General features: G+C 41.6%; 1 protein-coding gene across 1 annotated transcript; it reads right to left on the reverse strand.

Annotated features, from left to right (window-relative positions):
* Nucleotides 1-4190: 4190 nt before the first annotated feature.
* On the reverse strand, nucleotides 4191-9144 carry LOC125537461 (HVA22-like protein a). The gene is made up of 6 exons (XM_048700783.1): nucleotides 8874-9144; nucleotides 7637-7663; nucleotides 7405-7527; nucleotides 5193-5433; nucleotides 4679-4821; nucleotides 4191-4570 (listed from the first exon to the last, which is right to left on the reverse strand). Exons 1-5 carry the CDS (start codon nucleotides 8927-8929, stop codon nucleotides 4684-4686), a joined length of 585 nt encoding a protein of 194 aa, XP_048556740.1. The 5' UTR covers nucleotides 8930-9144; the 3' UTR covers nucleotides 4191-4570; nucleotides 4679-4683.
* Nucleotides 9145-11671: the final 2527 nt, after the last annotated feature.

An 11671-nucleotide genomic window follows, 5' to 3' on the forward strand; every position in this document is an offset into this window, starting at 1 on the left:
CACTGAACGAGGGAGTAGTCATCAGCACGTGTCTGCCAAGCGTTCATAACGTCTTGGTTCTGTGGGACGGGTGCGTCACCTAGCAGTGCTTGTAGGACATATTCTTTCTTGGCAGCTATGAGGATGATCCTCAGGTTCTGGACCCAGTCCGTATAGTTGCTGCCATCGTCTTTCAGCTTGGTTTTCTCTAGGAACGCGTTGAAGTTGAGGACTATGTTGGCCATTTGATCTACAAGACATATTGTAAATACTTTAGACTAAGTTCATGACAATTAAGTTCATCTAATCAAATTATTCAATGAACTCCCACTTAGATAGACATCCCTCCAGTTATCTAAGTATAGCATGATCCGAGTTAACTAGGCCGTGTCCGATCATCACGTGAGACGGACTAGTCAACATCGGTGAACATCTTCATGTTGATCATATCTTCTATACGACTCATGCTCGACCTTTCGGTCTTCTGTGTTCCGAGGCCATGTCTGTACATGCTAGGCTCGTCAAGTCAACCTAAGTGTTTGCATGTGTAAATCTGCCTTACACCCGTTGTATGTGAATGTTGGAATCTAACACCCGATCATCACGTGGTGCTTCGAAACAACAAACTGTCGCAACGGTGCACAGTTAGGGGGGACACTTTCTTGAAATTATTATGAGGGATCATCTTATTTACCACCGTCGTTCTAAGTAAACAAGATGAAAAAAACATGATAAACATCACATGCAATCAAATAATAAAAGTGACATGATATGGCCAATATCACATAGCTCCTTTGATCTCCATCTTGGGGCTCCATGATCATCTTGTCACTGGCATGACACCATGATCTCCATCATCATGATCTCCATCATCGTGTCTCCATGAAGTTGCTCGCCAATTATTACTTCTACTACTATGGCTAACACGTTTAGCAATAAAGTAAAGTAATTTACATGGCGTTTCTCAATGACACGCAGGTCATACAAAATAAAGACAACTCCTATGGCTCCTGTCGGTTGTCATACTCATCGACATGCAAGTCGTGATTCCTATTACAATAGCATGAACATCTCATACATCACATATATATCATTCATCATTCATCACAACTTTGGCCATATCATATCACAAAGCACTTGCTGCAAAAACAAGTTAGATGTCCTCTAATTGTTGTTGCAAGTTTTACGTGGCTGCAATAGGGTTCTAGTAAGAACGTTTTCTTACCTACGTGAAAGCCACAACGTGATTTGTCAACTTCTATTTACCCTTCATAAGGACCCTTTTCATCGAATCCGCTCCAACTAAAGTAGGAGAGACAGACACCCGCCAGCCACCTTATGCAACTAGTGCATGTTAGTCGGTGGAATCGGTCTCACGTAAGCGTACGTGTAAGGTTGGTCCGGGCCGCTTCATCCCACAATACCGTTGAAGCAAGATAAGACTAGTAGCGGCAAGAAATTTGACAACATCTACGCCCACAACAAATTGTGTTCTACTCGCGCAAGAAGAACTACGCATAGACCTAGCTCATGATGCCAATGTTGGGGAACGTTGCAGAAAACAAAAAAATTTCCTACGGTTTCACCAAGATCCATCTATGAGTTCATCTAGCAATGAGTGATTGGATTGCATCTACATACCTTTGTAGATCACGCGCGGAAGCGTTCAAAGAACGGGGATGAGGAAGTCGTACTCGACGTGATCCAAATCACCGGAGATCCTAGCGCCGAACGGACGGCACCTCCGCGTTCAACACACGTACGGTCAGCGTAACGTATCCTCCTTCTTGATCCAGCAAGGGGAAGGAGAGGTTGAGGAAGATGGCTCCAGCAGCAGCATGACGGCGTGGTGGTGGTGGAGCTGCAGTACTCCGTCAGGGCTTCGCCAAGCTCTATGGAGGAGGAGGGGGGTGTTGGAGAGGGAGAGGGAGGCACCAAAGGCGTGGGTGAGAGGCCCTCCCTCCCCCCACTATATATAGGGGGCCTAGGGGGGCGCCGGCCCTAGGAGGTCCAATCTCCTAGGGGGGCGGCGGCCAAGGGGGTGGGGTGCCCCCCAAGGCAAGTGGGGAGCCCCCCCCCACCCTAGGGTTTCAACCCTAGGCGCAAGGGGTGGGCCTTGGGGGGGCGCACCAGCCCACTAAGGGCTGGTTCCCCTCCCCACTTAAGCCCATGTGCCCCCCCCGGAACAGGTGGCCCCTCCCGGTGGACCCCCGGGACCCTTCCGGTGGTCCCGGTACAATACCGGTGACCCCGAAACTTGTCCCGATGGCCGAAATAGCACTTCCTATATATAATTCTTTACCTCCGGACCATTCCGGAACTCCTCGTGACATCTGGGATCTCATCCGGGACTTCGAACAACATTCGGGTTACTGCATATACATATCCCTACAACCCTAGCGTCACCGAACCTTAAGTGTGTAGACCCTACGGGTTCGGGAGACATGTAGACATGACCGAGATCGCTCTCCGGTCAATAACCAACAGCGGGATCTGGATACCCATGTTGGCTCCCACATGCTCCTCGATGATCTCATCGGATGAACCACGATGTCGAGGATTCAAGCAACCCCGTATACAATTCCCTTTGTCAATCAGTATGTTACTTGCCCGAGATCCGATCGTCGGTATCCCAATACCTCGTTCAATCTCGTTACCGGCAAGTCACTTTACTCGTACCGTAATGCATGATCCCGTGACCAGACACTTGGTCACTTTGAGCTCATAATGATGATGCATTACCGAGTGGGCCCAGTGATACCTCTCCGTTATACGGAGTGACAAATCCCAGTCTTGATCCGTGTCAACCCAACAGACACTTTCGGAGATACCCGTAGTATACCTTTATGGTCACCCAGTTACATTGTGACGTTTGGTACACCCAAAGCACTCCTACGGTATCCGGGAGTTACACGATCTCATGGTCTAAGGAAAGGATACTTGACATTGGAAAACTCTAGCAAACGAACTATACGATCTTGTGCTATGTTTAGGATTGGGTCTTGTCCATCACATCATTCTCCTAATGATGTGATCTCGTTATCAATGACATCTAATGTCCATAGTCAGGAAACCAAGACTATCTGTTGATCAACGAGCTAGTCAACTAGAGGCTTACTAGGGACATGTTGGTGTCTGTTATTCACACATGTATTACGATTTCCGGATAACACAATTATAGCATGAATAAAAGACAATTATCATGAACAAGAAAATATAATAATAATCCTTTTATTATTGCCTCTAGGGCATATTTCCAACACTTTGAACTCTGAATAAAATCTTTAGTTCACCTAAAAAATGTTTTTTTACATGGGGGGGGGGGGGGGGGTTCATGGAAACGGTGCGTCGTTCACTTGTTGGAGGATTACAAAAATTGTTTGGTTTCAAACAGGCAGGCTGATTATTTATTTATTTTTGCAACTTTCTTGCAGGTTCGAGAAGAAATACTAGTAGAAAAAAACATGATTACAAGGTCATGCACACTCTAATCCCACAAGATTTTTTCCCACCGAAGTTTGCTTAACTGCGCTATATATTTGAGGCAGAGAATAATATAATAAAATGACTGTATGCATCGAGGTCATCCTTCATTTCCAAAAAATGAGAAAGATTTGAGGCAGCGCAAACCCAGTGAAAAGTGCTCGAAGAAGTGCTTAGGAATATAAACATCATTTTTTCTTAAGCAGCTGCTAAACACATATTTATAGATCACAAATGCTTAGTTTGACACATTTTCTAAAAACGGCTCAATTTGACAGTGTTATAGAAATAAACGCTAGTGTTTAAAACATCAGTTTTCTTTTTTCTAAGCACCTACACGCTTAGGATTGAGGGACAGAAGGAGCTACAGGCCAACAAGGAATAGAAGAAGCTGTTCCACTCGGAGCTCTTTTTTTTTAAAAAAAAGCTTAACTCACATTTCAGGAGCGGATGCTGCTCGAGCTAAAGATATGCCCCCAACCCTTGAACAGCTCTCACTTGCCTTGGCCGGTAGCTTGAAATAAACGCTAATGTTTAAAACATCAGTTTTCTTTTTTCTAAGCACCTACACGCTTTGTATTGTGGTCTGTGCATGACCTAATAGGCTCGGTTAAAATTTCATGACCCAAATATTGCACACAGAAAAAAAAACTTCTAATTGTATTTAATGCCTAGGTCAATTTCCTAAGTATGCAATATGAATTTAATGAAAAGTAACTACAGCTTGGTAAAGAGTACAAAGCTGCATTTTTCATAACTTAGACATAACAAAAATAAATAAATCTTTGCGCTCATTTGAAGTTCTTAATTCTAAAAAAGTCTTCAGAATGTTTTAAACGCACAACTTGCCCGCACTAACACACAGGAAATCGCTATGTTCGAAGCAAGCGATGTCTAGTAGAGGCACATAATCAGTTTGTCTAGCCAAATCTGTTACTAATATGCAAGACAACATTACATCATCTGGGAACATGTCAATGCTGGCGCCTATATACAAGAATTCAGCCGTCACATAGTTCTTGTGGTACCAATTACGATTTGGTAGACACATCATGCAATCCTCAAGCGCGTGCGTGGAAAGCTCTTCATCAGGCAGAATCCAAGAAGACTGCATGAAAAGTAGAATTGCATCTTTGTAAGGAAGAGCCTTCTCTACTAATCATAACGCAAATCTAATTTGGCATTAACATCCAGCTTGTAAGTACACTTTGCTAACCTGATTTAGTGTCGGTAATTTTTATCGTAGAATGGATTTTCACCCCATGAATCTCTCTCAGCCTTGCCCATCTTTTCAGCTTCCGCCTCCTGCAAGATTGACCGCCTCGTGCTCCTAAACTTTGAAGGCTTTGTACTTGTAGACTGAAAAGAGTAGATAAATTAATTGCACTAGCTAGAAGGAAGATAAAACATATAGAGGGGAAGTACAATTTATGTAAGTGTAGCAATTGAACTATCAGCACGCTGGTGCAAGAAAACCTGCAAGTCAATGCTATACAATGCAAGCATTCAAAAGAGTGAGTTAATCAGCTAGTTATGTTGCTTCACTTACAGTAAAAATGGCATGATTCATAAACCAGTAAAAATGACGTCACAGTACTACGCAGACTAGCATGAAAGAAGGACAAATATCACATAAATGACATAAGCAGGAATATAGAAACACTCCAATAGATAAACATATGATACTAAAGTAATGCATTTGCAAGTATTTTAGCCGACAACAGGAATACCTTGCTAATTAGCTTCTCAAACGCTTCCGGTCCATTTAGTTCAATATATTTCTCAGCGGCTGAGAGTACGTCATCAGATTTACTCAACTTCTCCTTCCTTGGGACGTACCAGATGTTGACTATTTGGCGATTCACAAACATTGGCCGTGCAAAATGCTCGTAAACATAAGCAGCACCATTGAAGCAAGGAAAGACTAGCCAGCAGTTGAAGAACAGTTTTCCATAGGGCCAGAATGGAAGCCTTAAAAAAAACAATGTTAAGAAGGTAAGAGGAATATTTAATCTAGTATATTAAGAAACTCCAGCTTGCAGAGGTAAGAGGAAATTTTAACCAAAGCCGTCCAATGATCAAGGGTAATTCTGGTTACAGGATTTTTTTTTACTTATGCAAGTTATTTCTGATGCGTTGAAAACGAAATGTTTTGTCTTTTAATGTAAAAAACACACCTATGTTTCTTCGTTCATACCATAAGAATGGATTACAAATTATACTACATACACAATGATCGATATACTCCCTCCTTCCATCTATATAGGGCCTAATGCGTTTTTCGAGGTTAACTTTGACCAAATGTTAGAGCAATAATACTCCCTCCATTCCCTTATACAAGGCCACAACCAAAATTACATTTTGCATCAATACAAGGCCACCAACAATAACCGAGGCAAAAAATAATGAAGTTTCTTCGTACTAGCAACTATCTAATACTTACATGCATGTAGTCATAATGACACTTAGCTACTTACTTCCCATTCATTCGTTGCATGCTTGTGGCGTATTAATGATCCCGATTAACAAAAAGAAAAGTTGACTTGAAAAGCAGTCATTAAGTTTTATCTTGGTACCTGTAATATGAGTTTGTGGCCTTGTATAAGGGAATGGAGGGAGTATATGACATGCAACTTACACAAAGCATATCGTCAAATTCGTATGTGAAAGGAGCTTTCAATGATATAATTTTCACATTATGCATGCCATGTACTATAGTCAAAATCTTGTCAATAGAATGGAAGCCTTCAAAAAACAATGTCAATAGTCAAAGACGTTCTTAAAAATGCATTAGGCCCTATATAGATGGAAGGAGGGAGTAGCAAAATTTCAGTTTCAAGTTGTTAATATTTGTTGGCGAGGACATTCTTATTCTTCTGTGCCATACATGTAGATCATGAATTGAATCAAAGATGCAAAGTAGCACTAGCACGTGCAACATCCGTCCAGGTTGTATTTTGAACTTGAAGCATAGCAGTAGCACATCTGGCCCATTTTATCGACAATGGATAGCATTCTGTTCTTATACTACCTACCTAAGTGCTTTCAAAGTTCCGTAAGTATCAAATGGTTGTGTTAGTGATGCCATGTAAACTAAAGTAAATAGTATGCACTGGAGACACTAGCAAGGAAACGAAAACTAATATAGAATTAATACAACAAATTACCTCCTTATTTCCTTATTAACCATGGTGCTTTAGTTATGTATCGTTTCCCTCCAGACTTATATTGAGTGCAAAGTCTACGACAACCTTACGAGGTAATAGTAGGTATGAACCATTAGGTTACATAGGATTAACGGCTCATACTAGTTTGATTGCAGTCTTATAATTTCTCTCTCAGGAAAGCATATCTGAACATCAATTCGCCTTGTAATAGGATTGATGACTCATATTAGTTTGACTCTAGTAAAGGGCAGCCCGGTGCACGTAGCTCCCGCTTGCGCAGGGTTCGGGGAAGGGTCCGACCACTTTGGGTCTTTTGTCGCAGTCTTTCCCTACATTTCTGCAAGAGACTGTTTCCAGGACTCGAACCCATGACCTCATGGCCACAAGGCAACAGCTTTACTGCTGCACCAAGGCTCCCCTTCCGTTAGTTTGATTGCAGTCTTATAAAAGAAGACATTATTGCAGTCCTATAATTTCTCTCTTATGAAAAGATATGTGATCATCTATCCGCCTCTTGGTGCATCAAATAGTTATATTCAGGTATCTCCAATGATTTTAGCAACAAATAATGAATAACACAAAAAAACCAAGAAAAGCATAAAAGGGAGCACATTGAATCAGGGCCAATTCTTCTCTTCATCTTTTAGTGTTACAGCTTTCACTACTGGAAAGTAGAAATTATGAGGAGTGCCACCAACACTGAACATTTTGGGGTATTTAAGGTCTAAAATTCTAAAATATAGTGTATCTGAAGAGCCAGAAAAGTGATGTTTACCATTCAAGTATCGGAGCAAAAGTGAGCTCAAACAAAGTGATAAACGAGTACAGCACCCAGTAAGTAAGCCATTGCTGATCATCTACTTGAGATTTTGTTTCAATTGCTCTCACAGAAGCATATCTGCAAACAGTGTTAACAGAGAAAATGTGGAAATTACAACAGTGGAAATCAGTACCAAGATGAAAAGAGGTAAGTGAATCATGAAACTGAGGATAATGGTAATACTTACAGAGGATAAGCAAGCGAAACTAGTGGCCTGCAAAGAGGAACCAAGATTAAATTGGAACTAAAAGCACTTAGGTATAGCATTTAGAATCCCTAAAAAAAGTATAGTATTTAGAAAAATATCCTAGTCCTGAAGCTAAAGGCATCACACAGACATAGAGCCAGCTATGTCTCTCGGAGAATACATGATAAGACGGCATTATCATTTTTAAGATGAAATATGTTTATTCTTAACAGTTAACCCCATTGTCTGTACTGACATGACAACAATGCAGACAAGCTACTGCACCAACAAAATGTATTTAGCTCCGCAAGATTGTAGCAGCACATGACAGCAGATCCAGTAGTTAAATTGAGCAGAGTTTGTATAACACCGAATTCAAGTTATATCCTGAACACCAATCACTCTCTTCAAATAGACCCGCAGCATTGCTTCCTCCTCTAGGCACGGCTACATTTGCACTGGAGATATAAACGTGTCCCGGACAGAGGAATCGGTATATCTGTCCTTAACTTCCTATTATCCCCACAGCACTGGGGCATACAGATCAGCAAGACGAGCATTAAGTTGCGCAACACAAACTGCTGTCAGCAGTCAGCACCACGTGGTTGGTAATCTCTGTGGAAGCATCAAGCATACAGCTAGTCCAAGATGCAAACATAAACAAGTACTCCACTTGATGCTCTCAAAGAAAGCATCAAGATATCACGCAGAAAACCCCAACTTTGAAGCTAGGGCTTTGAAGTAGCATATTTTCCGTTGCCACTCTCAGAGAAGGAACCAATATAAGGACACGACAAAAAAAATCCTAACTTTGACACTAGGGCTTTGAAGTACAGTCGGATTATTTTTTTCGACCGACACTCTCAGAGACAGCATCAATATAAGGAAACAGGAAAAGAAATCCTAACTTTGACACTAGGGCTTTGAAGCAGGGCATTTACATTTTCTTCCGCCAGCAAGATCCACATGACCCACACGCATTTGCTCACCCTTACCCCGGGACAGCACCTACGAATCGACCGCTCCAAGATTCTCGCACATCTTCGCCACAAAACCCAAGCCCCAAGCGCAGCCTACCAGGCTAACGACATGAACGGCAGATCCATGACATGAGGAAACCGCAGCAACGATGAATCCCCCCAAACTAATCGACCAGTGAACCAATCGCCGGGCGAGGATGCAGCCTTGAACCAGAGCAAGAAAGGGGGAGGGGAAGGGAAGGGGGAGGAGCCCGTACCCGGCGAGGACGTCGAAGTTCTTGGCCAGCACCTTGAGGAAAGATCCGGACCCCATCCCTCTCGCACTCCCCTCCTCCTACCCCTGCTGCTTCCTCGACTCCACTCGCTCCCCCCTCCTGGGTTCCGCAGTACTAGCACCTACTACTACCCTAGTGCGGCGCCGTCGGGGCGTGCGCACAGTAGTGGGAGCAGATTCCTCTTCTTTGCGAGCCGTTGGTGTTTGGTGCACGCGCTTTCTTCTTTTTCACTCGTCTTTTCTCTGGTTTACTTTCTCGCTCTCGTTTTCTTTTCTTTATTATATACGCGAGATACTCTTCGGCATCTTTTCTGAGACGTTTCTCGCTCCTTGCGTATGGCCGACCGCCCTGTGCCGGGACGCCGACGGCTCTTGGGTAGCGGCCACCGCAGAAGGTTCTAGAGTACTTCCATCGTTCACTGGCTGGTAAGGTGGGCTCATTCAGTTTGGCCCATCAATGAAAATGTGTGGATTTCAGTGCAGTTTTGGCCCGTTAAGTCTTGTGAAAGCATAACATATCTAAAGGCCATCGGTTGCAGAAGATCTTAATCTGCATAATATCATAGTTGCATCTGATAGGCAAGAAGTGGTTAACGATATCAATAGGGGGACGAGGGGCCCCAATGCTGGTATAGTGCATGAAATAATAGGTCGTAAGAATAGTTTTCAGTTATGTAATTTCATTCATAAGCGTAGAACTACAACTATGAGGCTCATAAACTTGCCAAGTTCTTTTGTAACCTAGATTCAGGTAGACATGTGTGGTTGGGGAATCCTCATGACCCAACAGTTGTACCTACGAACGTTGCTTTGGAATAATAAAGTTTGGTGAGTTTTTCTCAAAAAAAAAATCTAAAGGCCATCGGAATTTTTACTTTTCTATCTAGCTAGGATTACTTTTCTGGCAAACCCAACGCTGGTTAAGGGCGATTTTCCTAACCAGTGGGGCTGGCCCATTTATCTGTTTTAATCTGTAGGTTTTTTTTCTTCGGTTTCCGAAAACGCAAAAGAAGTGCGTGCAGTGTGAGTCGAACCGGCGACCTCCTGTTTTTGAGGTGCAATGCACTAATCACCCCGCCACACAACCTCATCTGATATTGTTCATCAATGAAAATGTGTGGATTTCAGTGCAGTTTTGGCCCGTTAAGTCTTGTGAAAGCATAACATATCTAAAGGCCATCGGTTGCAGAAGATCTTAATCTGCATAATATCATAGTTGCATCTGATAGGCAAGAAGTGGTTAACGATATCAATAGGGGGACGAGGGGCCCCAATGCTGGTATAGTGCATGAAATAATAGGTCGTAAGAATAGTTTTCAGTTATGTAATTTCATTCATAAGCGTAGAACTACAACTATGAGGCTCATAAACTTGCCAAGTTCTTTTGTAACCTAGATTCAGGTAGACATGTGTGGTTGGGGAATCCTCATGACCCAACAGTTGTACCTACGAACGTTGCTTTGGAATAATAAAGTTTGGTGAGTTTTTCTCAAAAAAAAAATCTAAAGGCCATCGGAATTTTTACTTTTCTATCTAGCTAGGATTACTTTTCTGGCAAACCCAACGCTGGTTAAGGGCGATTTTCCTAACCAGTGGGGCTGGCCCATTTATCTGTTTTAATCTGTAGGTTTTTTTTCTTCGGTTTCCGAAAACGCAAAAGAAGTGCGTGCAGTGTGAGTCGAACCGGCGACCTCCTGTTTTTGAGGTGCAATGCACTAATCACCCCGCCACACAACCTCATCTGATATTGTTCATATTTCTCTTTTTTTATTAATTCTACTTTTTCTTTCCTTTTTCCTTTTTCTTCTTCCTGGTTCGATGAACTTTTTGGCGAAATTAATGAGCCTTTTTCAAAAAGTTGTTGAATTGTTTTTCAAATTTTGATGTTTTTTTTTCAAATTTGATGAACCTTTTTCATATTTGATGAACTTTTTTCAAATCAATGAACTTTTTCTCAAAATCGTTGATTTATGTTTCAAATTTGATGAATTTTTTTCTAATTCAATTAACTTTTTCTCAAAATAGTTGACTTTTGTTTCAAATTTGATGAACTTTTTACAAATTTGATGATTTTTTTTCAAATTTGATGAATTATTTTTAAATTGACAAACTTTTTCCATTTTTGTGAACTTTTTTTAATTGATACAAACCTTTCTCAAATTTTGATTTTCTTTCAATACGTGGTTTTTGTGAATGTTTTTTCAAATTTATGTTTTTTTATTCAAATAATTTATAGCTGGTATATAATACTACTATATGTTTAATGTTTGTACTAAAAAGAAAGGTCAAATAGTGTTGTTTCCTCTAATAAACAACAAAGTGAGTTTGTCCTAGTGGTTAACATGTCTGGCATTCAAATTGGCGGCCAGAGTTTGATTCCTAATCCAGCCGAATAAACTTGGAGTTTTTTCCTTCGCGTTTTGCCTTTCACCAGTTTGCTACATCACTACTAGAAAAAGAGCTATAGCTAATATGAACATTAATGATGCACCATGTATGTGGTGTGCCACTGCTATATAGAGTGACGCACCAGATACAAGTGCGCCATTAGTGTCCTCATTACTAATGACGCACCAGACACACGGTGCGCCATTACTAGCAAATTTTTTTTCAAAACTATTAATGGCGCACCAGGGCACAGTGTGCCATTACTAGTTTTAACTAAACTAGTAGTGGTGCACCACACTCTCCGTGCGCCACTACTAACAATTTTCTTTTCAAAACTAGTAATGGCGCACATTTGTGAAGTGCGTCATTACTAGTTCAAACTAGTAATGGCGC

This window comes from Triticum urartu, chromosome 2 (assembly GCF_003073215.2).
Source record: "Triticum urartu cultivar G1812 chromosome 2, Tu2.1, whole genome shotgun sequence".
Lineage (NCBI taxonomy): Eukaryota > Viridiplantae > Streptophyta > Magnoliopsida > Poales > Poaceae > Triticum > Triticum urartu.